Here is a 26,757-nt window from a genome sequence, read left to right as displayed (position 1 = left end):
TTCGAAAGAAAGAGGTCACCCCAGTCCCTGCACCACTGTTTGATTGACAGGTGACCTCTGCAAATGCACTACAGTGATGAGCGCTGTGGACCAAACATGAAGACAAAAAAAGTAGTGAAGGGATTTACACGTTTTCACCCTGCTGGTGAGACTTACATGTGTGGGGACGAGGGCAGCTGGATAGGCCAGTTTGTGATGTCTCCACATCCAGAAAGAGAAGAGGACAACGGCGGCCAGGCCTATGATGGGAACCAGCGAGTAAAGCAGAGTGCTGAAGAGCTGGGGCTTCTGGGAAAATGGGTTGGAGGTGGCTGTGTGGAGAGAAATAGAGAGGGTTGTGGGAAGAAGAAGAAAAATTTGATATGACTTTTGACTGGCTTATTATATCTTCATAGGAAGAAAAATAAAGCAATGAAATATCAAAAATGATGGACATTGTCAAGGAGAAAACAGAAAGAAAAAAAAGAAAGATAAAAACAGGATGCCGGATTGGCCTGACATTGTGCAACATCATCAGTAAGTGCAGCACTAACCCTGCTTTCAGCTTACTGCCAGGGTGTTTTGGGATCATATCAATACACACACACACACACACACACACACACACACACACACGGATTAGCAAATACATCTCGTGACATAACGTAATCCGCCTGCCAAAAATAACGGACTCTGAACTGTGTCCGACCCCTGTGGGAGTCGCCTGCTGGCTCAGCCTGTCCTCCCATCACAAGGTGTGACAGTCTGATTCGGCAGGGCTGTCAAAGCGTTCACGCTTGGCCGTCGATTGCCACTGCTGTCCCTGGGGTGGCAGTGAAAAGCAAGGGGAGAAACTGGGTAGGGGCCGATGGGGCTGCACCAACTGCATCATGGGACTCTAGAGGCGATTGCCAGAAAAAAATGTGAAAGGTTCTTCTCTACAGGGTGTCCTGCTGGTTCCAGGAATTCAAATTAAAAAGGAATACTAAGAGACAGACTGGCCTGTTGGACAATTTAGCTAAAGTCAAAAGTGCAAGGATACCAGAGCTGCCATTGGCTGGTGAATGCACACAAGCACTCAGCTTTGTTACTCCGAGCTAGCTCTCAAATCCATCTGAAACACACCTATTATTGTAAATTCTGTGGTAAATAACTCCTTTGTTAATTGTCTCTGTTTTGAGCTTATTTTAGTCTTCTCAGTATTGTTATCTGTCTTTCAGTAATGTTTCATCTGTTGCTTGATGTTGGGCATTCACTTTATTGAGTGATAACAGGCACTGTGCTGACTCTTATTGATTATTTGGTTTTATAGTAGGTTCAGTGCTTTGGGCCTACTACATTATACTATAACGCATTGGCAAGTATAAATATATGAATATAACACTACATGCTTACACTTTTGTCAGTGGTTGACAATGATATGGATTTAACTGCAATATGTTCACTAAATTTCACACAATCAGATTTTAATATATATTATGTTTTATCCTGGGCATTATATTTATCAAGAATCATTTAGTTCATTTTATCCAGGTGAGAACTTTGCCATTTCAACTCTGCCTGCACCAACTAAAGCACATGTCTTTTTGAATCTTTTGTTACTTCTATTATCCTTCCTCAAATCCTTAAATATTTTATAAGCCTTGAACACCTGGAAGCTCAGTAGCTGGCAAACATCCAGTATCTTACATCACACACTTTGTGGAGGACTGTGTCTTCAATGTAAAAGCCTGGATGTTGCATCAGTGTTTTGAGACGGTAGAAGAAAGTTAAATATACATCTAACAGCTAAACATATGTGCTCAGGCAACAAGTTACTTTGAAAAGTTACTTTTCCCACTATTGCTTTTGTTGGTAACTCCTGGTTCATCTGTACAGCTGGGTATCTGGAACCAGTTCCCAGTTGGAATCGGTACCAGATTTCCAAGAACCGTGGAATTGTTAAGACACATGCATTTGGATGCTGCTCATCCTCACCCCCCCCCTCCCTTTTTTGCATATTTCAGTCAGCATTTCACAGTCCATAAAAGTGTCACTTATCTGCTTAATGCTAACAGTAGCAACGTCACGCTCGGGTACAAAACACAAGTGAGTTGACATTCACCTTTTATACTGAAGGCAAATGAATGATGTCTACAAATGATTCTAATATATATTTTTCTTAGATATGAGTCCTAAGAGACGGCCCTCTAGTACAGAGACTCCTTTCACCTTAGCCATGAGGGGGAAGATGAGCAAGGAGGAACAGGATGAAGGTCACAGAGCGATTAAGATATGAGGTTAAGGAATCAGAACCGAGATTCCATAAGAACCGGATTTGATAAGAAGAATCAGAATAGATAAAATTAAAACGATACGCAACCCTGTTCATCTGTAATAGAGTGGTGTAAACCTTAAAATACAAATAATATCTAAATGCTGACTTTTAAACTCAGACCAAAGAATCAATTCAAGGTGTGGTTGCACATTAAAATAAACACTGACATTTTCAGTGCACTATATCTGTGTGTGTGCATGCATGCGCGACTGTACATACTGTAGGCAGTTGAATGGTGCGGGTCACTCTGTGGGGGCGCATCAGGGGCGTACAGGAACCTCTCGTTGCACATGTTGCCTTCACAGCAGCAGAAGAAAACGTCAGGACTCTCCTTCCTCTCCACACACTCGTTACTGCAGAGGACATGGAGGTGGAAATGAGAAACAAAATAAACACACTCCCAAATCTCTCTCTTTCCTCCCTGCACACTGCTAAGGACATAGAACCAATTTAATTTTTTAAGTGCATGTGAGTGCACACACATAGACAAAACACTTTTGCACAAATGAAGCAGCAAGCGCTTACACACTTTTCCATGCACTCACTGCAGGAGACACAATGTTTTCTAATAAAGCACGCGCACACACAGGCGCACACACACCTCTCCTTCCTCTCCAATCCCTCTGCCGCCAATACACACATGCAAACAAACGCACATGTAACACTAACAATCTCACACATACACTCACTCTCTCACTTTCACACTCACACAGTCATCAGATAGAAGCCAAAGGAAGTGGCAGCCGCCCTCGACTTGCTCTGGACTCTCCAGGGAGGCGAGGCGGCGCCGTCTGAGCAGAGGTACCCAAACTGTGAGGGCAGCAGAATCTACAGCAACTTTATTGCTCAGGAATCAAAGGAAAACACAAGCAGGCTGTAACCAGCATCTGATGCTAGGTGGATGTTCTAGCAAGGAAGAAACTAGAATAATACGCTCTATTAATTACATTAACTGTTTATTGTTCTGGGCTTGGATACACACAATCAGGCTGAATCCATTTTCACTAAGCAATTTATATTTCCTTATTCTGTGCTGATGTGCAAGGCATTCAGGTGGAGAAGCACGCAGAGGGACAAAAACTGTGCTCATGGAGATTTTAGGTGTATTCAGAGTCCAGCCTGCCTCAGGGTGTGCTGGTTTGAGGGACACTTTACCTGACTTTTTCAAAGCCCTGCTGAAGGCCTGACTTTGATTTGGTAATGTTGGTAATTTATCATTTGCTGGATGCCTGTATCTCTGGCTGCTTCCTGTGTACCTGTCGTAGCAGTTGACGTCATCCAGCCAGCAGCCTTGCTTGACGACCTCCACGGTTCCAGAGACATTCTTCCACGTGGCGAAGCAATGTCGCCGCTTGTCTTTCTCGCCATAGCAGGGCTCGATGCCACTGCGGTTGGTGCGCTCCTTTTCCCAGCTGGAGTTGTAGTAGGCGCACTCCTGCGTCTCCGAGCGTCCCAGGATGGCACCTGGAGAGGACGAAGACAGGATCCTTTACTATTTTTTGTCTTTGAATTTGAAGGGGTGTCATTGTTAAGACAGCATCAATGCATTGTTGACTTTTCCTGTGGGAGGTACAGATTGAAAATAACAATTACTCTATCAAACATCTTGCCGACTTTTGAATTTGAGAATTTACAAGGCACCGTGGCTGCAAGATGAAAAAGTTATTTTCCTTCCCTGTCACTGACAGAAAATATCATTTAGTTTTTATATCAATAACCGGTGGAAGGACACGTTCTTTACAGGCTCAAAGTATGCGATACAGTGAAGCCGTAAAACATTTAGTGATAATAAAATTCACTTCTGTGGTACTTTTTAATCAGAGTTCCCAAGTGCTTTAGAGTCAATACACCAATGAAAAATGAAAGCTTTTCTAAGATGAACAATAAAAACCTGCCAGGCATGAAAACGAGGTTATAGAACAAAGAAGAGAAACCAAGATCTTGTTCACAAAAACAATTGAAGCGAGCCAATCCACTTCTCTCCCCAGTAAGTTTCCTGCAGATGAACACAGGCAGCAGCTCTCCACAAACCGATATCCAGGGGAAAATACTGCATGACAGCTCGTCAGTTTCGCGTTGCTGCTGCCACCTCTCATCACCTGTCAGACAGTTAGTCCCGTTTAGACTGCTGACAAGACTGAAGATAGTCCGCCTCCATTTGCTTGCTTCCTGGCGCAGCAAACCAAACGGTTCAGACACACAGGAAAACAGGATTGCTTCCTACATTTCATTTTGTTTGTGCATTTAAAAACGTTTTTACTGTTCTGATGATCGGTTGCATTGTCCAGTGCTCAGTGCCATGATAAATGAGTTCTTGACACAAGAAACCAAATTCATTTACTCATTTTATTCTTCCAGTATTTATCAAGGTGATACTTTTTGTTAGACATTTCTGCTGCAAATCACACTTGACAGCCAGCTTACTAATCTCTATTGTGAAAATATGACATATTTGTGTGGAAAAACGATCATCATACTCTCAAAACATATGCATTATGAACTTCCTTGGCAGCCCTAATCCTGCAACATGTGTGATTTGTGTTTAGTAAAAATGTAAATGGCACATAATGCCAGGTGTATCTCTTTTATTTCCTTTGACTCCACTGGGGTTGTGTGTCCATTTCAATTCCATAATGTTTATCATTTTCTAAAAATGTGCTTTTTATTGGGAGTTAAATGCTGTAATTTAGGTTCTAATGTGTGATTACTGAGGTTTGGGATGTATCAGGGCTGTTAGCAGAAATGTATAGAAATAGGATCTGTTATGTCTTTTATTTACTTTAAATGATTTTTTTTATTCTTCCAGCCTGCAAAGATCTGCACTCTTAACCATACTGTTTTTTATTTATTGTTGCTTTTAATGTCTCAAAAGCACTCTGTAATTTAACAAAACACAGGACAAATAAAGAATAATGCTCCATTTTATGTGATCATTATCCCCTCTCCTCTGCCAGTGAAATAACGTTGCAGAGGAAAAGTGTTTTGACTGCCCTGAACGTGTCTCTAGTCACAGTAGTGGCCACAAATTAGGGCTTAGCTTGCGTAGTGCAGGTTACCTTTAGGAAGATAATGTATTTTTTACTAAAATGGCTGCTTAAGTAAAGCCAGTTGATGCCAATCAGGGCCCTGGAAGCGCTGCAGGTCTCTTTTCAACTACATCAGTAGCTGCAGATGGAAGAGAGTGGAGTGGCTACTTCGCTGGCAGGTGAGGTCACTGTCTCTTAGCAGCACTGACGGCATTTTCTCAATGCAACTACAAACCAATGCCTGTGCGATCGAGAGCAAATGGTAAAGAGAGAGAAGAGAAAAATAGTCCCCAAGCAAGCATGTTGAAAATGCAGAAACAATAGTTTAAAAAAAAAAAGCACAAGTATTTACATAGAAAAAAACAACGCATGGACCAAACTGTATGTATACATGGAAGGAAAGAAAAACACATGTAAATAGACACACAAAGGTATATCACTATCTGCTTGTGGAAAAAATTAGTTTGCCCAAATGTGCACATTAGCACCTCAGGGAAGATTACATCATTTGGCATGTGGTTCATGTGGTCTTAATTTCACTCCCTCCTGCAGACTCTTGGAAAAAATGCCTTTAATGCAAACAAATCACTCCAGATGTTTTTAATTGAAAATTTGGTTTAATCAAATAAAAAAAACATATTTCATTACAATGTCTGCACCAAATCAAGGTAAACAGGAGTTCTTAGACATGAAAGCAAAAAGTTCAAATCACTGCTTGAGCTGGCAAAAAAAACAAACAAAAAAAAAACAACTGTGCCATGGAAAAGGAAAATTAACTTCTTTCTTCAACACTTAATGCTGCCAAGATGCCCTTGAGCAATATATCAAAATGCGCAGAAGAGATTAGGTGTGAAAAAGAGTTACTGAAAAGACAGGGCCTCCTGTCAGAACCATAAAATGTCACCCCTAAAAACACACTTAAAATAATGCAAACAATATATACTGTAGTCAACTCAAGTGTTTGTTATGAGCCTATAGACATCTCTTCATGCCTTTAGGGCAGTCTTATGGCGCTTTTCCATTACCAGTACTGGCTCAACTCGCCTCGCCCCGGCTCCATTTTCAATTTGCAGATAGTACGGGCGGGCGGATGGCCGGCGTCGGGAGCTCTTCCCACGATTTGGCACAGGCATCCCCCGCAGCCACTCAACTCAACTCCAAAAATATTCAAGCACATTTTTGTTCCACCATCACTTCTCGTAAAACTGTCAATATTTGAAATCTACACAGCTGATTTCTCACCTCAAAACTTCTCAGAAGTGGATTTAGTGATGAAATTATATACAAAAACTGTAAAATATAAAACCTTCTGCTGCTGGCCTCTGTCTGGCGCACGCAATGATGACGTAGTGAATAGTGACGATTCTCTCTGACCAATCAGTAGTCTGCCGTGTTTTCACGTCACATTTTAGTATCGCCTCAGCTCGCTTGGAAACTCGATGGAGGTGATACGAAAAAAAGTACCTGGAAACAGGTACAGGTACAACTTTTCCACAATGTAAAACCAAACAAAGGCGAGGCAAGCTGAACAACGCCTTGGTACTGGCTGTTACAACTAAACAAAGAATTTTCTTTACATTTATTTATCAGTACATTCACAATAATGACAGCTCCCTCTCTCTTGTTGACTGTCCCTTCAGGTCCCTGTCGTTTCCCTCTTTTCTGTGGATCGCTGCTACAATGGGGGTAAAAACAGGCTAGGAAATCAAACTATGCGATATGTTCTGTCTATCGATCTCCTCCGCTCCGTTTCTTTTTTCCAGATTTATTTCACCATTTCACAGCACAAAAGGCCCACTGGCTCAGCTGTGTAATTATATGCCTTCTTTATCAGTAGTTTACAAATGTAGATGTTATGGCAATTCATGTTAACGTGAACTTAATACTCAACTTAACATAAACTACTAAAATAACACAAAAGGAGTACACATTAAAGAAAGGTAGCGCAAGGAAACAATGCCAGGCAGAACTCACATTTCACTTTCATGGCTGAAAAGAGGAAAAATGGGTGTACAATCCATAGAATAATATAAATCCTAGTAAAAAGGCAGCTCAGAAAATTTTTTGGACCCGTGCAAAAGACAGGAGGAAGTGATGTTCAGTTATTGGAGCTGGACAGAGCGATTGGATGCAAAATTGAGACACAAATTAATGGCAGGTGTAAATGTAATCACGTTAAAGACCTATCTGGATACATCCTGGATAGGAGATGCAATTTAACGGCAGGTGTAAAGGATGCCCATGATGTATGAGGTGCAAACTCCCTAGCTGTGTTTGGCAAGTTTATCCACTCCATCACGCCCTTCAGCAAATAAAGTGTCCATTGTATGGCACCTGGTTTCTATTCTTTCTTACAATTCATCCTGGATGGGGATGAATGCATCGTTCCCTTCACTGGCCCTCGTGGGAGCTGAAGGCGATAATTATGGAGAGGTATGCGGATGTAAAGCGGAAAGTTAGCTCATTAGCCACTTCTGGTGAAACAGCATTAGCCATGCTAGCGCCGATCCCCATGGGCATTACATTGAGGTGCTTGGCATACGCATTTCCATTTTATTTGGGAGTGATTTACAGGGGATGCTGCAGAAGGATAAGCCCGAGTTCAAATTTATTACAGGCAGACCATAATAATGAGCGTGCAGGACACCGAAAGCAGGTGAAATAAATAAATACTGTATATTTGTGTTGCTTCAGAACTGGTGTAAGATTACAAAAGATAAAAAAAAAAAAAGTGCTAGATAATTTTTCAGATTTTAGTTTCTCTTTAAATGTGTAGAACCCTATGGATATATTAGGAGACTAGTTCACTGAAAGGCATTATACAGTGTTATTATAATACAAGCAATGGTTTCAAACAGTTGCAACTAACAGTTCAATCAATTTGTCTGCAGATTATTTTCTCAATTAGTCCCATAATCATTTTGTCTCAGGGTTTCTGCAGGTTTCACCTAGTCAAATTTAAAACTTTTATAGACCCCCCGGAAACCCTGTGTCTGAATGTCAGATTATATTAAAACATTATGATTTCCCACAATCCAAAGCGATGTATTAAAATTGTCCTAATCCCAAGACATTAAATCATATAACACATTGGAGAAGCAAAAGTTTGCCATTTTTGGCTTGAAAAATGACTAAAACAATTAATTTATTATTAAAATAGTTTGAGTAACTGATTAACTGACAAATTGTTGCAGCTCTAGTTACAAACATATGCTAGGTTTGTTCACCTGCGCTAACAGGAAAGTTTACTCTTGCTGTGAGATGAGTTGGTTTCTGAGCTCCTCCCTTAAGGCTTAGAGTGCATACCTATAAAGTGTACGCACAAGACAAACTTAACCTTGTGTAAATTGACCGTAAAGTGATGTTTTTCTAAATATGACAGTGTTAAAATTTAAAAAGCAAGACAAAAGGCCTTTCGTCTTTGTTCTTCAGCCAAAGCAAGCTGCAACACCTCAACCGCTCCATTGATAACACCTCCATTCAGGTATTGGACTGTGTGAGAAAGCTGCGAGCAATGTGAACTGCAAATACAGTGCTCTGTGGTAAATACAGCCATTAAGAGTTCAAATCAATCACTTCTCTGAAATGAGGTGACAGTACACACCGGCTGCCTTTAGGACTGTGTGCGAAAAGTGGGCAGGAGCTGCCCGACAGTATGGCGGACATGAAGGATATAAAGCAGAAAAATCAATCTTCTGAATAAGTTGCAGCTCAGAATTCACTAAAGCGGATAATGTCACAGAGTGCAGAGCCTACACGAATGATCGTGCAAGGACATACAACAGGCTTCCACCCACAAGCACACATCCAGGCAATAAAGAGAGAAGCCTCTTTGTCTCAGAAAGATATTTCACGCATGGAAATGTCAAACACAAGTGGCACAGGCTCACTTTGTTTGACGTAAAAAGTTTAAGAAACAAATACAGCGTTGCGTGACTAAAGCCACACGCTGTTAATTCAAGGTCGTTTTCTTAGAAATGAGGTGGGTAACGTGTTTAATTCACTACGTACTAAAGGATAAGAGTCAAAATAAAAGTGGAACAAAAGAGGAAAATAGACAGACAGGGAGACTGCTTCACACAACATGCTGGAACCTCAGGGTAAACCCCTACTGCAACGTTACAGCAATAGTTTTATCAGCTGCAGGTTGAACTAATCCATGCTCGTTACATGATCAAGGTACATTTACTGCATTTAGCTGACGTGCTCCATCGTTAGCTCGCCTGCTGCTTTCAGTAACTATCTTGACTATCTGTGTGTGTCTTTCACCGGAGGCTCAGCAATGTCAGCACAGCTAAATGTATTGGATGATAACGAAACGGGTAGTGAGCTGGACTGAATATTATAACGAGATTGTGTCACACTTTATAATAAGACCGCAGTAAGTAAATTTAATGTAGTGTCCGTGGATGGCTCTTCCTCTGTGTTATTGTGACCGTTTTGTTGCAGTGTTTTATATTATGTGGGTCGCGTTAGTTACAGCGACAGAGATGGAGAAGCTGTGTACCTGAGTATCAGTAAAGCCACAATAAATCTAAATAGAATGTTACGAAGCAAACAGCTGTGGATCTGAGCTAGCGATAGCTGTCTGCCTCTTCCCTGTATGGATGGCTCTTCCTCTGGGTTGTATATTATGTGGGTCATGTTAGTTACAGCGACTGAGAGATGGAGAAGCTGTCTACCTGAGTATCGGTAAAAGGCATAAATCTAAATTGAACGTTGCGAAGCAAACAGCGGCAGGTCCGAGCTAATGTAACATTAGCTGGTTGCATCACTATAGGATAGCAAACAAATCATTCCACATTTGCTTTTTACCCTTACATAATTTCTTGCTTTGACACTTTGACATTATATCTGTGGTACACAGGATAGTAATATGGGTCGCATTAGTTGGTGAATTAATGTGGAAAGCGATATAACTTTGCACCGGATAACAATAGCAACTGCTCGGTGTTAGCCGGCGAGCTAACGTGACTTTCTCTGTGTTTCTCCAGCTTTACGAATACTCTTTGTTTTTACTCGACATCATCTGAACCTGTTTGGTCTGATGGGCTTCAGCACATGAACCTTTATTGTATCCTTACATGGAGCCTGTGTTTTGCTGTGAGTCGGTTGTTTAATGGTGTTATTGGACTGCTTATCATTAGCTCCCGTGTTGTCGCTGTAGTGTGAGAGGGGCTCGGGAGTGCGCACAGAGCTGAATCCAACCCGGAGACCTCACATTAAAAGCAAAATAGTGACAGATGCAAGCAACGTAGAAAACAGGCATGTGCTTCATTTCTAAGTGAGTTTTGAGCCCATTGACAATAAGGCAATGAAACTCCAACTATAAACCAATGACTTTTTTGTGATGTTTAATTTATGAGCTCCTTCAAAAGGAAAACACCTCCTCTGTCGATTACTTCATCAAGATGAATATTTGCTCACAAGGGACACGACTCTATCAACACTATCAACGTAAGTCCAATCAGTCCAATCACTGGAACAGCTTACAGAATGCATGTTTTCCCTCCTACACAATTTCCTTTCTTGTGAAAAAGAAATGACCACAAAGCATTTCATAGAGGCTCCTTACTCTGTCCCAGTCACACAAGGGATTTATCAAGGTTAACTGTGACCTACTTTATCTGTGGACATTTCAGCAATGCCTCCCCTGCAAAACGTCTAAACACCCGACCCACTTCTCAATCCACTGGGGCTTTTTGAAAAACTGCTTCTCGCCCCTCGCTGGCTGCCCGGTGGCTCTGAAAATTCACTCTGACATTTTAAATTTCACATTTCTGGGCTTTTAGCTGATGCACTTCGACACAGTGATTAAGATGCCAGCTACAAACTTACAAGAAATAAAGTAAGTGTGCAGGATATCGCTGCAATCACAGAATGATCAGATAAGGCAATTACACAGAATTGTTTTAAAGAACAATTAGACTGAAAACAGGGGGTGTGAGTCACTAGAGACAGTGTAATATGAAGATGAAAAAGATTGTGAACTTGGCAGAGATGCTGCAACAGGAGGAAATTACTGATTATCTGAAAATGTTATCTTTTGTATGGCAGCCAAGAGGTCACAGGTAGAAGCAATGCAGAGAGCCTGAATCTGAAAGTTGCAGCGGAGGCCTTGACACTGAGAGCAGGATGAAGAGGGTGATACTTTCCTCTCTGATAGAGATGCACTGTGATAGACCTGAAGGCTGACAAACAGCCAACTTGCTGCTGGCCTGAGTTCACCTGAAGCTTCATTTATGCAATTTTGATTAGGGCTGCAGCCAACGATGATTTTAGTACTCGAAGCTTCTATAGATTATTTCAACGATTCATCGATGTGTCGTTTAAGAAGTACGGGATCAGCTGTGCACGTTTATAGGTGATAGATATTTATTGGTCCTTTCGGAAATTCATAGTGTGTCATACAGCAAACATTAGACCAACAACCAGACAGCTGCTTTACAAACACAAACAGGACACGAGTGCTATACAAGTTATACTAAAGGCTCGTGCAGACTACACAACTTTCAGCGTCGGTCAATGGCCGTGCCGTTCAGACTACACAGCTTGCCGTCTTGTGACGGGAGTCTTGAAGTCGTTGTGGTGTTCACACTATATGACTGATCGGTGACAGGGGGTCACACACTACACGAGCTGACAGCGGCTGTGTCACCTGACGTAGGTTAAAGTTAAATGCTAAAGTTGCTGTTGCCTAGGCAACATAAGTTTTGTTTTACAGTGGACGGACGGTAACATTACAGAGTTGTTGTTTCCTTTAGTTTGAAATAATCCCATACTTTGGACACTTCTTTGCCCTTCGCTATTTTCTTTCTCTTCCTACACTTTGCAAACAGCGCCATCATAATCATGTTGTTCACAGCGTAAGTGCAATGTGCGACAGTAATAAATGTCAGTGCGAAACAGTGAGTTATATGGATTAAACGAAGCCTCGATGCAAAGAATTTTCGTCGATGCATTTTAGTAATCGATTTAATCGATGAATCGTTTCAGCCCTAATATTGATTCAAGCTCTCATGATGTGGCATCTTAAAATCTTCAAATGATTTTGTCATATTTTTCCATTTGTGTTTTTGTGTAAAAATAATCCCATCAGGTGTTGATGCCAAATTGCATGTTGACAGGTGTTTATACTGAAACACACATGAGGCTGCACCAATGAGAAGAAGAGATACAATCCAGGGCACTGAACTAGCTAGACAACCATAGCAACAGTGGACAGTGAAGGTTAATCAAATTACTGCGATACATCGTCGACTACAGCAGTGACCACGGTGTTAAGTAGAAAAGTGCAGCTGTAGGCTACCAGTGAGCTACGCTGTGACATCTTGTTTTTTCCTTCGGACATGTAGAAAGGGTGGAGGGAAAACCACTGTTAATGTCGAAGGATGAAACTGAACGCTCCTTCCAATGGATTTATCATTGCCTTAGTCCTGACAATTAATACGGCAAGAGATACAGTTTTGAACCATCAAAGAACACGTGAATATCTTATGTCCAATAAAGAACCAAACACTTTCCTTTTATAATACCAAGATACAAAGTTTGGGTTTCGGAGGTCCGCTGCACTGAAATACTTATTCTTTGTTCCCATTATATATCAAATTCTCTCTCATATTATGGAATATGACCATAAGAAATTTCTCTTCTAAGCATTTTCTTTTATGAGACAGTAAGTAGCCTGAGCTGAGTAATAGCACAAATTCACTTTCTTACTCTCTTCACCGCCGCTTCCATGAATAAATATAAGCCAAACAAAAGTCCTGAGGGAGCGCTGTATCAGATCCTGTGTATTGGCACATGTCTCTTTATTAGCAAAGTGAGAGTGTTACAAGGTGGGAGCCACGTGGCAGAGATGGTTCTGGACTGATCTGTGGTCAGGCTGGTGAGGTGCATGCTGGGTGGAAAATGACCACCAACCACCTGCCAAATGGAGAAATTTTGACTAGGTCACTTTGGCAGGTAGCCAGGTAACGCCCGGGTGGTTTGTTCTCTCTACTCCAAAACTACAGCTGGCTGCTGAAACACATAAGTGTCTGATTAATTTAGGAATCCATGAGCTTATGTGGCAGGAAGGTTGTTTTGTTCCTGTGAGTTTTAACAGCAACACTAACAGCAATAATAACAACAGCCAAAGAGGCTACATTTTAGCCTCAGTTTTAAACACAAATCATATCTTTTTAGAAATAAATGTATGCTAGGCTTGTCTCCATTGACAACTGTATTAACACCACAATGATTCAACCTAAACCGTGTTCAAGAAAGATTTTTCATTTGCTGTTGCAAACACACCGATAGCTTTTTCCTTTTTCTTCCCGTCACATGCAAAGCAATGCCTCCACGTTTCTGGTTTCACTGACAGGTGATCTCTGGGCCGTGCAGTGCGGAAACACCACAGCAATAAGTGTTAGCTCTAAAGATGCAGAGAAAAATGTAAGAAATTAAAAGTGAAAGAAAAATAGTACAGGTAAAGTTATTATCGGTCAGTAATTGCATTTAAATGAGACATTTCAGACTCAACAACTGTCCATCAGACATGTTTTGCCTGACAACTACTAAAGGAATACAGGAGCTAATATCCAATTTCCTCTCTGAGGCTGGTCATAGGGGCAGGCTGTGCTGCACTCTGCTCTCTAGCCTCATAATGAACTGGCATTTTGGCGGGCCAGGCCTGCACATGGCACTGCACGCACCAAAGTAGGTAAACAACTCATTCATCAAGGCTTTTTTGTGTGCCTGCCAGGAGCGGGGATTGTTCGTTATGATGGAATTTGTTCTAAGGGTCAACTTATCATCTGCGTCCGGGCAGAGGTGAAATAGATTTGAGGTGATGTATGGTTGTTTGGGGCGCTGGTTTGTGTGGGAATATGTGCAAACAGCGCTAAAAACAAACCTGAGTGATGACTTTTGAACAGTGTTGAATAAAGAAGTTAGGCTAAGGTCAGGGGTCAAAATGCTTTCTGCAGAGCTGGCGTCTTGGCTTGCAGTTGCTGCTGATGCAACTTGACACTCCTCTCCCACATAACTGACTCAAGACACAACTAAATACAGCTTTTGCATGTGTGAATAACCACATGCATTAGTAGAAAACTTATGACAGTAGTGTTCACACCTTGTTGCACCCACTGAATAAAAGCAGTGGTAGATTCTGGAGGAAAAAAAGTCCATATATCTTGCATATATTCTGCACTAGTTCTTTCATGTTGTGCAGTAGAAGAAGCAGTCACGTGTGTGTGTGTGTGTGTGTGTGTGTCAGTGTGTCATACTTTTGTAAGCTGGAGGCCTTGATCGGGAGACAGCCCTATTCAAATCTGAAATTTAAGGCCTATGCTGTACTCTTCTTCTGAATGTGTGTAAACAGATAAGTAACTGTTACTAGCATGTATTTAGGTTTTTTAAAAAATCCACAAAAGCACATGTATATGTAATTTCCCTGTAAGATGGGGCTAACAGATCACAGTAAGCAAGAAACAAGTGCGTGCTGATCCCCGCAATAACAGAGAGATCACATTTAAAAAACATAATACATATCATTTTAACAAACTAAAAAGGTATGATTCTCCCCATCCGACCTCTCTTTTTGCACCACCGCCATCAATCCTTTCTCCCTGACTTTAAAACGTGGGCACTGCCGATTACAACTGCATCCCACCACTTGCCTTTAGGGCAGCTCCTGGCCGGCTTGGATAAAGATTTTTTATACCACTATATATATCACAGGCACTACGGGAGGCATGGGAGTACACTGGCCCACGGTGAGGTTACCACCTGAGTGTATATATTAAAACACCATTTCCAGGTCCCACTGCACTAAGAACTTATCCTCAGTGCTTCTGTGATGTGAGACAGCTTTATCAAGTACCTGATGGTAATAATCATACAAATAATTCTAAAGGAGATTTTGGGGGGAAAAAAAGGATAAGAGTACAGATTGGTCCAGAGATTATTAACTTACATTTTCTCCAGCAGGAGTGGTGAGAAGTTGCTGTGGCTGAATAAATAGAGGGGTCACAGTGTAGTCTGTGCAGAGACGCTCAGCCAAACGCTGTTTTACAGTAGACAGTATTTTTACAGAGCAGCCTGGGTCTCGCTGGAGTCCTTCAGTAATGCTCTAATCAGATGGTGTCGTGACATCGCAGGGCAGGTCGGGTTGGCTCGGGTGAGCTGGTCACAAAGAATGCACTCTTTTCACAGGCAGGAGGAGGGAACATGGAGGCGGCGGTTGTGGGGTGGGGGCATTTTAAAAAAAACAAAAAAAAACTAAAACAAAAACTACACAGCGCTCAGCAACTGAATCCAATCCCTTTAATCCCCGTTGGTATGCCTGAGAGACAAACGCCCATTGGTTACTACCTCAATTAGCGCTGATGGGCCCGGTTGCCGGACGGGTCAGAGAGAGTGCCTGCGTCTCTCGCCGTGAATTTGTGCAGACTTTACTGTTTGTACAAGTAGCACATACCAGTGTAGCCCTGTGTCTCGTGTGCAATGGGCCACTGCATACCGTACATTCTCTACAGAACGAGCGATTTAAAACTCCTCGTTATCTCTTGCAGGCTACTGTAGAAGGATCCGCAAAACCCCCTCTGCATCCCCTGGTCCCTCCTATCCCCTCCGTGCTTGAATTGTTTGGATTTATTTGAAGGCTGTGTTAAGTGCCACTTGGGTTTAAAGCTGACTTGTGTATTGAGTTTGTAGCAATACTGCAATATCACAAAGCCTGCAGCATGGGCATTTCAATTCATCTTTATAAAACAATATATATATATATATAAAAGGAGATTGGTCCTTTGTGAGTGCAATCCAGATCAGTGAGAGAGATTTCCCATATTCCACCGCTGTAAAGCTATTGAATATGCTCCAAGCAGCCATCACAAGCTAACACAGACTTAGAATAAAGCCTTTAAAAACTGTATTACGGTTCATATTGCAAATTCCATTACCATCAAGGCAACCAAAATACAATATCGTGTTCACCTGCAGTTTATCTCACACTAGAAACCAAAAGAGGAGAGAAAGTCTAACAAGTGAACAGAAATACGCTGCGTGGTCAAGGTTGGCGCACAATAGATCACAGGCTGTTGCTGATGTGTGGAAGTAACGGGCCGCCCCATTCTGAGTCACCTCACGCTGACCCTCCAAGACATGTTGTCTGCCTCTCTGTTTGCACTTACTGAGTTCGCATTTGTACAAGTCAACCCAATAAACATCGAGAGTCAATAAATCCCCCTCTTTCATCCATCCAGCCATTAGACGACCTCGCTGACTCCTGCCTCATCTTTATATTTAGTGTAAAGTAATGACACACACTGGTCACGGGGCCCCTCACAGCCAAAATAAAACACTTGTGTATTTTTAATTGGGATTATATTACAGGTGCAGTTAGCTAAGAATATAACTCCCCTAGATGCAGAGAATAACCATAATATATCTGCAGGGTTTATAGTTTTGTTTATCAATACCAATAATAGGTACTTTACAAATAAAGTACCTTTCACACAGCAAATGGCGCTCAAAGCGCTAAACAAAGAAACGACATGCAAGTGATTCAAAGAAAAAAAACATAGAATGAACATAAAAACGGGGATATAATAGCATAATTAATGAAAAAAAAAAAACTTAATAATTGTAAGAAGATAAAGATGAGAAAGGAATACAAAGAATGCATCTTCACGTGAAAAAAGCAAAATCACCATTAAAACAGGGATAGAATTGCATAATTACAGTAAAATAAGATGAGAAGAAATTCAGTGAGCTGGCTTCCGTGGTGTCTATAGGTGGTGTGCTTCGTAGCTTCGGGGTGCAATTGACATCAGCCTGACTGTCTGATGATGATTCAGTGATTACCAAGCCCTGCTGAGATTTCAACGCTCTCTTTCCTGTCAGTACTGCTTGGGAAGAAAATCTTGTTCACCACTATGAGTTTCAAGACTGAACAAACCCCCTCTTCACCTCACCTTGCAATTCAGATGGAGGTTTGAGTTACAAGGTAGCCACCAGTGTCAAAGGACAAGCCAGCTACAAGAGCTAAAAAGCCTTGTGTTCAAGGTCGAAAAGAGCTTTTTTTATTATTCTGGTCTTCAGTAGACATTCCTGCTGGATTTTTGTACTGACTTATTAGATATGTAGCTGTTCCTCTTCTATGTAAATGTGTTATTTGTGTTGATTACAGGACAATAAATGTCAGACCAAAGACCTGTTGGTGTTCTTGCAGTTCAAATGACTGCTGCTCAGTGCATCCTAAATGGCATTTGAGGTTCATTAGATAGTAACACAAAGTGACAGCAATAATAATGGCAGGATGATGAACCCACAATATCACGAGCAAACAGTGTTCACCCTGATCCCGCCGAGTCCCCGAGACACCATTACCCTTTAGTGGTTTTGGTGATAAGAGGTTAGAGCGACCTTCATGACAGCAAGGAATCTTGGCAAGAGATGGACAAAGATGAAGAGGAGGAGGAGGAGGGTGAAGGAGGGAGCGTAAAAGCAGGCGAGGACCCTTGAGAGAGCCTGAAACAAGAGCATGATGAATGTATAGCTCGCAGTTTTTAATCAAGGATCAAAGCAGGGCCTCTCCGTCTGAGCAGCCAGCCTGTCTAGACTGAAACTCTCGCAAGCACATAAAGCAACATCTGCAGGATACATTAATTACATTAAAGGATCGTTCTGGACCACTCTCTGGGGTACCGACACATCAAGTGGTCTAGACTGAGATAGTCCTGTGTACATGAATAGTTTTATCCAAAAAGCGATTTAAGCAGATCTACATATTGAGACGGAAAATATGTCAAAAAATACAGGCTCAACACAAAAGCTGATTTTTTCAATCTGTGACTTAGCATCTTCCCTATCATTTGTTTTAATTTGAGTCAGTAATGGTTACAGGGACAGTTCATTGACTTCTCATTACAGAGGTGTGCTCAGTCTGCATTCACATTTTAGGCTTTTAGCTGATGCTCTTATCTGGCGTGATTCACAATAATCGGAGCAGGTAGCATTTTGCTCAAGGACGTATGGCTGTAGTGGATGTCGAACATTTGACATTTTGGTTACAGGGTGGACTCTGTAGCCTCTCGTTGACCCCACCTATCTACTACGACTTCGCAATTAATCAGGTATAGTTGTATATCAAATATGAAACATACAAAAATGCTGATCACAGAAACAGAATATAGCCCGTGGCCAGTCATGTTCTGTATCATTTCTTTCATTTACACCCACTGGATGCACAATAAACTATTTAGATGCAAGCAGGTCAAAACAATGATGCTCTAAAGGTAATGGAGTCTGATTAGCATGTGATTAATAGCTATGATAACAATATTAACAATATAATTATAGCCAGAGGCAGTGCGGCTCAAACTGCCTTTCTTCTGTCTTCTTCCAAGCCTACACCTCTGCTTCCTCCAAGGAGGTGAAAGCTGAATTAAATATGTATGTTATTTTAGTCCTTTCACTGCCTCTACACTGCCGTTATAAAAAGACTCGAGAGCCTTACAGTATTTGCAAATAATCCTTTGCATTTGCTTTGACCTGTTTGACGTGTCTAAGGTCTATGGTGTCAGCCTCAGAAGAGTACACTAAACTGGCTTTCAAATGATTTTCTCTAATTACTTAACACCTGTGTGGTGAGTATTGTCCTGTGTGGCAATACTCAGCCCAATGATACCAGGCGCAGGTTGAAACAAATCGCTGCTGCTGAAGAAAATCCCCTCACTAGCAATTATGCTGTTTTGATGAATCTTAAATTGGAGTGAAAGTTTAGATAGTCACTTATGTGGTGCATGTCTGTGAGGTTGTGTTTTAAGAGGCCTTGGGCCTTCAAAGCTGTTAGTCTTAGTTTCATTAACACCTGTCTCATGCAAGAAAGTGAAGATTAAGTTGACTGCCGTTGATCAAAATGTATAAGTTGGCCACAATCTCTATTTACAAGAAAAAAAGGTGAAGCTTTGGCTCATTGTAAACTCCAACGTCCTTTTTTGACTTCAACTTTAACAACACTACCTAAAATTTGGCTAACTTGAGCATTAACTTTGAGGAAATTGCAGTTTTGATATATATATATATATATATATATATATATATATATATATATATATATATATATATATATATATATATATATATAGGCAATCGCCAGTTGTTGAGATGACGGTGGCCAGGTGGAACATTTCAACATATCGCCAAACCCTGGTGAGCACAAAGCGTAAAACACCTGGCCATGGTCTAAATTTAACCAGTGCTCTGACTGGTAGGGGGTCATAATAACGATGGGAAATTGAGGCTACATCTGGTCTTAACAAATACACCTGTGCTTTTGGAGCCTAATGCGTAATGCAAGAGAACATATTAGAAATAGATAGGGGGGAAATGGGACAGAGCTGGTAGCCGGACTCAGACGGCTCTAGGAAAGACAGAAAACACAGCAGCAGAGGGTACAGGATTTTTGAGTCGCTTTCAAAATGGTTTAAATGTAGTGACAAATACTAAACCATGTGTGCATTAAACAGCCCTGTTTTTATTTCATGATGGCCACATTTCCAAGTGGTTTTACACTTTTGAAAGTTCTTACATGTGTTACTTGTTGTGTTTCACAAGCCACAAACAGAAATACAGAGATAGGTAGCCTTTTGAATTAGACACACAAAAAAGAGCTATTTCTAAAATGGATTGAGTTTCTTGCTTTCTACTCTTTGATTTAACTTTCAATTCAGTGCACTTCTCATGATTTTTAAGCAAAGCAAGAATAAAGAAACTAATCAACTCAGGCAAACAGAGTAAACACCACATTTAGTCAGCAATTAGGACAGTTTGTTACAGTTTGTATTTATTTAAGTTTCATATTTTTAATATCTGAATCTATTTTTTCCTTCTGTTCACGTGTTTCTGGGCTTTTTAGTTTAACACTACATAAAACCTATTCATGTCTTCTAATGATTAACTGTGTCTGGGAGGGGGTGTCATTTGCCAAGTGAAGCCAAAGGCAAAATGTTCGCCTTGTCTGAACAACTAAGTTGTATTCAATTGTACTCAAATGATTAATTGACCAAAAACATATTCATCAAAAATGACTTGATGTTTATGGTGCTAAATTTAAATAGCCATGTCGTTATATATCTTGCATTTGATAGGTTGATAAACAGTAAAACACAATTACAGGAATATTATCTGATAATTTACACAGCATGCTGAAGGGAATGGTCTCATTGTCTCCGTCAGTGCTCTACAGGGAGGTCAGAGGTTTTCAGAGGGTTGACTGTAAAACACAGAGCTTGGAGCTGAGTGATGTTTAGCGTCCTGCTCAAAAACACTGTGGACAGTTAATGCAACTGATAAATCTTATGGGACGGAACACAGAGGCCCTGGTCTGGTGATCGACTGAGCTCACATACCGTTTCAAGTTGAGTTTGATGTGTAGCAGGGCTGAAACTGAATCATCAGATCTATTGTGCTGCTGAGGATTTTTTTAAAAACCACAGCTGCTTCATCCTCGCCATATTGATGTAACCTTACATTGGTGTGCAAGAGGATCAATGTCTGTGTGAAACTGCAGCAGTGTACAAAAACGAGGCCAAATGTGAAGGCATGAGCCTCAACTTATCAGCCTCCGCGGTGGATATAAGCAGACAGCCATTTCCAACACATTACCAGCAAAACAGGACTTTTACACCGCTGAATGACCTCCACAACCAGCGGGTGATTGCTTGAGCTGCATTCACATCATGTCAGAAGAGGAGAAACAGGACAGGGTCTTGTTGCTTCAACTTCAACCCATTTATCCTCATTAACTCATTTGAGAAGGCACATATCGCTGTTACCCACCGTCTTAGAAATAAAGCACTCTACTACCTTTTCTGACACTGAACAGGAAACATCTGGGCCAAAAACAAAATCAGCGCCAAGTTTCCTTCAGCCGTCAGCTCATATTCAAATTGAATCGGATCTGAACGTGCCATAACGTGTGAGGCGGCACAGTAAATATTTACCAATCTGCAGTTCAAGCGATCAAGAGATCTGAGGCAGAGGTCTCCTATCAAACAGACGACCTGAGTTAAACACGGCTCGCTTAGGCAGCGTCACTTTATCAGTTCCTAGGAAGGAAAATGTCACTTTCCTGTTCAGCAGACTCAAACTCAACCCAAAGTAGCAAAACTTCCACAAGAGGACCATTTACTGTCCTGTCACATCAACACTTTAGTAAACAACCTTGACCCGCCAGTGTGGATCAGAACACTGGGCAGCTGCTGAACCAGTGTTTCCCTTACATGCATTCAGGAGCCGTGGTGCGCCGCTGCTCAATCATGACCACCGCTACTAAAATTTCCCACAATCATTTAACTATGTGCTACAAATGTTTTCACTCACACACTGTGCAAGCACAACAACACTAAGTGCTTGGCTAGCTTCCTCTCTTCGTTCTATACAGAATGTCTACGCGACAGATGGTGTTATGGGAGCACTCCTGAGTCACTCCTGTAAGGAATCGGGAGGTGCGTAGCGAGTGTTTGATTGTCCGAGCGGCAGAAAGTGATGGTGATTGCGAGCAGGGAAACTTATACAGTTGGCTACGTTTTATGGCTCTATGTAACTTAACATTAGCTCAATTTATAGAAAGTAACTGGTAGCTGTATTTTATTACTGCCTACTTGTCCAATGTTGAGAACATCATGTACAAACTTAGACTAAACTAGTGTAGCCTACAGCTCTGTCCTGTCCAGACTGATGTACTTATTTTTCAGTTTTCAGATAAGTGGTTGTTAGGAAAGCAAAGGACGGTGGTGACTGGAGGAGCTGAGGTTAGTAAAGCAAATTAGTGATGCAAACTAGTCCTTTTAAGGTAATGAGGAGATACTTCTTTTTGGATTTTAATGTGCAAATAAAATACACCTCAGAAGTGAGGTGGTTTTTCATGTTGCCTATTTTTTATATTAATGTCTATACAGATAAATGTCAAAAGCTGTAAAATGAAGACACAAAAGGCAAACATGAACAATCGTATCTATAATGATTCTGAGGTCATATTAACAGGGTTTTCTTGCCGTTAAGGCTTAGTGGGTTATGCCCAAAACATGCTGTGCCTTAAATGTAAAATCACTGGAGAGCATCATAACCAACCAAATTACTTTCCCCAAATCTAAAGGTGCGCAATACTGCGCATGAAATGGTATGAAAATTTCATATAACGATTATAGTGACCAAAATTATCACGGTTATCAGTATTATCACGGTATTGTAAAAATGTGCCGAAAAATATTAAAATGTACTGCTACACACACTGAAACCATTTCAACAAGTTTTATATTGAAAACTACAAATAAAATTGCCATTTTGTTTGCATGAACAATAAAACAACAGCCAATACCTTTTGTAAACATAAAATCCATCTAAGTGTGCATCATCAAGATTTTATAGGTAATGCAATGACCACATGCACAATTACATGAAAACAAATAAGCCTTTAGAAGACAGTGATAGTAACTGCAATGAGCCCAACAACTGATATAAATACAGAGGAGTCTGCAGCGTTTCTCCTGTTCTGACACTTTTACAACTAATTTCATAGCTGCTGGATTTAAAATTAACAATATATGCTGGTTGGTTGACTAAACCGCGTAAGGTGTGCAGTCAACGGATCGAGTCTGCAAGACACAACGCACACAGCAGCAGAACAACATATAGTGTGTAGCGTTTTTACAAGCGCAGCTAACACGGAGAGCTTCAGTTTCCAAGCTGTTAGCAAGTCAGACAGACAAATCAAAGCTAAAAGTTAACTCACTCTACCTTTACCATAAGGTCATTTTCTTCTTCAAGTCTCCATCAGCGCCCTCATAAAAACTAAATTAGGACCAGACTTCAGAGTGACTGAAAAATCTCCATAGAGCTGTCTTTCAACCCATGTCGCATACTGCACATGCACGCCTGCTTCTGGGAGACTGACACTTATTTTGGTTGATGCTGCACAGTATTTGCTGTGAGTATATTATAGCGCAGTAACCGAACCCGGTTATGATGATAATTACAATGTGTACTGTAATAATAACCGTCGGGAATTTTACCATGGTTTATCGTTAAACCGGTAAATGTTTCATCCCTACCTCCAGTAGACTGATCTTTCGTTGTTGTTTATCTTTAATTATCTGCTCTAACTTTTCCAACTATTTGTTCAGCGATATAGTGAATATAATGCCTCAATATGATGTGAATACATATTTGTCATTGGAAAATGTAAAATTTTCTTGGGGGAGGAGTCCCAACCCTCCCCACCCCTCTGACCATGACTACCACTACCAAAACATTAATCTAAAGCTCACATAAAACTATGGGAAAACACTGAAATTTTAAGCTATTCTAATGTGCATCGCATGCTCATGGACACAAGAGCAATGCTGCTGAGACATGTTGTGTTGGGGTTTTATACAAAAATTTTGCTCCACCACCGCTGTTACAACTCCATCCTAGGGGAAATACTGGCTGAACACAACTTAAACAAAAATGAAATCGATTGCTTGCTTGCTTTTTATATTCAGTAAACTGAAAATTTGTTTTTTTCTCCTGCCTGGTGAAATATACATACTAGAATAAAATCTGAACAAAATAAAAAGACAGTGTTACTTAAGCTGTTAGTTGCCAAATAACTACAGTTTTGAAGTCTGAATAAAAATCTTAATGTTATCTTTAATTTTAGGGCATGTTGCAATAGGCCTCATTAAATAAAACCACTCTGGGCTAAGTGCCCTGCCCTTATCAGAGGTTTGTTGGTGTCTTGAGCTGTGCCAATTCAACTTGGATTTCATAAAGGATTATTATTCCACCTCAAGTAGGAACCATTCATTTCCCCACTTCAGACAGTAATGAGCGAGTGGAATAATCATCTGCTGCACTGAGCAATACAGAGAGCACCTGGCTTACACTCTAACCAACCCCAACTATTACCGTATTTGAGAAGCCTTTTAATTTCTACTGAAATGCTCAAACACCCCAGGGCTGGCTGTAAAAAGCACACTTTCATTAAAACTTTTTATTTTACCTTTTCCATCTCTTAAGTCCTATTTGGAACAGCTTTTATACAGGTACGCTGGATATATTTTATAAGCAAGGTCATTTAGTTGAACAAGCACATGAACAATGGCCAATAACATTTTACATTTTGAAAGAAACTTCTTTCACTAATGAATGCACTTATCCAGTAATCCCATGTCTGCTTACAAACAATTATAGAAAAAAAATCCATCTCCAGGTCTAATTTTTGATTCTTTCTACCTATACAATCTCTGTGGTTAATCACAATCAAGTCAAACCATTAAATGACACAATGTGAAACTAAGGTTGTTCTTGTTAGCAGCATGGACCTGTTGTTATTTAGGGTGTTGCAAGAAATGGAAGTTCAAAGCACCGTTGTACTATTTATCACCTTTCTGGTATGGGATGGAGGAAATCTCACAACAAACTCAGGTATTTTGATCCTTGTCTCAGTTTCCCGCTGCGCTTTGAACGTTGTTGACCCATTAGAGGAGCACTGCATGGCCATAGACTTCCCCCCGTCCCCGTAACATTCTGGTGTTATGTGAGGCTAGACAGTGTCATTTTGGGAGGAGGAACAGGTTTACTGAGGCCTGGGCTGCATCCATTGGAACATCAAGCCATCACCATTTGTACATTTAAACAAAATCAAGCAGAGATTTTATCATTAAAAGCTTCATGCTGATTCCCTCTTCTTCCTTCCTGTCGTCTCACTGACCCCGCTTACATTCATTAGGCATCCAGCCCTGTCATATGAGGACACACGAACAATGTTCACCAGCATGAAGGCTGAAAATTGCTTTGCTGCGACAAAGTGTGATCATTACAATGTTATAATACTGACTAAATGTGCTGTAGAAACAAAAGGTTAAAGTTGACACACCTTCTTATATCTGAATCAATCTTTCCATGCCCTTTTCAGACAATATACTTAGAAGATACTGACTTTATATAAGATAAAAGCTTTAAAAAGAGCCTTTTCAAATATTTTTTATAAATACAATAGTGATTATTTGTCTTATGGTGAGCCCAACTTGGGTTTCAAATAATAACTGCTTTTTATTTCCACTTGGTGTGTTTAACTAATGTTCTTTAAATCAGCCCTATATAATGTTACATTTTACTTGGCAGTTATTTACATAACTGTCTATACTGTAAGCCTTTGGTCATCCTCACACAGTCCCATGGTGTCCCTTCTATTCTCTTCATGAAATTAAACTATAAAAACTACTTTGTTCTTGTATTTCCCGCTAGGAGCCTCTCAAGGACCCCTTGAGGTCCCCATCTTGGGCTCACTTGACGTCTGCAGCATGTACAATGCATATCCACACAGGGAGTATACGAATAAAGGGCACCAATAATGAGGCGGCACGGCAGATGTGGGATCCCCCCCTTCCCACTGGGTTGCACCGCAAATATAACAACAAGCTATGCATTGCACACTGCAGAGATAACAATAAGCATTGCACTGAATTCTCCACAGCTGACAATAAGCCATGCATAACCCCCTCCACACCCACCTGAAGAGCAGGAGATGAGGAAAACGGCGAAGGCCAGTTTGGTGGCGTCTCCCATTTTCCATCCGAATCTGATCCTCTGACTAGAAAGAGAATAAAGAAAAACAAAAAAGCCCAACAATCTCAAGACGACTGAATAAAATTAAATGTCTTGCTGCTCCAGAGGGCACTGTCTCTGCAAAAAGGACATTTTTAAAAATGCCAAGATCGAGCCTAAATCCAAAATATCCCAGGTAATGCCAGTCTTGTTAGTCCAAAAAAAGAAGGGAGGAAGAGGTGGGGGTGAAGAAGAGGAGGGGATGGTTGTTGGTATTTCCAGGTTTACAGACACGCAATGGAGGGCGACTTGTTGGCATTCAGGCCAGGGCTGTCATTTACTTGCCAGGTCTGCAGCATTGTTATGAACAGACGCGTTCACCTGTGCTTGTTGGTGTTTAACCTGTTATTTTCAGACCAGGGGAGCAGAGAGCCGAGCCACAGCCGGGCAGGGCTAACATCCATCGGACTGGAAATCAAGCGCACTCAGCTCTCCAATCAAACTTCTCTTTGACAGGCTCCGTAGTATAGCTTTAAAACGTCAAAATGAAAATGACCTCCCACCACGGTTCATAACGTATTGCTGTTATATTCCGTGTGGAAGCGTCAGTTTCGTCCGACAGTCCGGTGGGGCTGCCCGGCCACAACCAGAGCACCGTCCGCTCCAACAGCGAAACAACCGATTACCAGGCTCCCTCCGTTTTGTTAGCCCGCTCCAAAGTGTGCCAAACAGCCTTCGGCCGTCGAAATTACTTGAAGTGGAAACACTATCATATGATAACAATAACCTCTAAAGCTGCCGTTAATCCCTGGTGCTAATGCAGCGATCGCGTTTAGTACGAGCTGCTTTTCCCAAGTC

The 26,757-nt window shown here is 41.1% G+C and overlaps 1 protein-coding gene across 1 annotated transcript; it reads right to left on the bottom strand.

The window, feature by feature from the left end:
* On the bottom strand, positions 1–26,757 carry LOC123982734 (activin receptor type-2A-like). The gene is made up of 4 exons (XM_046068528.1): positions 25,866–26,757; positions 3,553–3,760; positions 2,516–2,649; positions 1–311 (listed from the first exon to the last, which is right to left on the bottom strand). Exons 1-4 carry the CDS (start codon positions 25,918–25,920, stop codon positions 16–18), a joined length of 693 nt encoding a protein of 230 aa, XP_045924484.1. The 5' UTR covers positions 25,921–26,757; the 3' UTR covers positions 1–15.

Source organism: Micropterus dolomieu, linkage group LG01 (assembly GCF_021292245.1).
Source record: "Micropterus dolomieu isolate WLL.071019.BEF.003 ecotype Adirondacks linkage group LG01, ASM2129224v1, whole genome shotgun sequence".
NCBI lineage: Eukaryota > Metazoa > Chordata > Actinopteri > Centrarchiformes > Centrarchidae > Micropterus > Micropterus dolomieu.
This window is presented reverse-complemented; position numbering and strand designations above follow the sequence as displayed.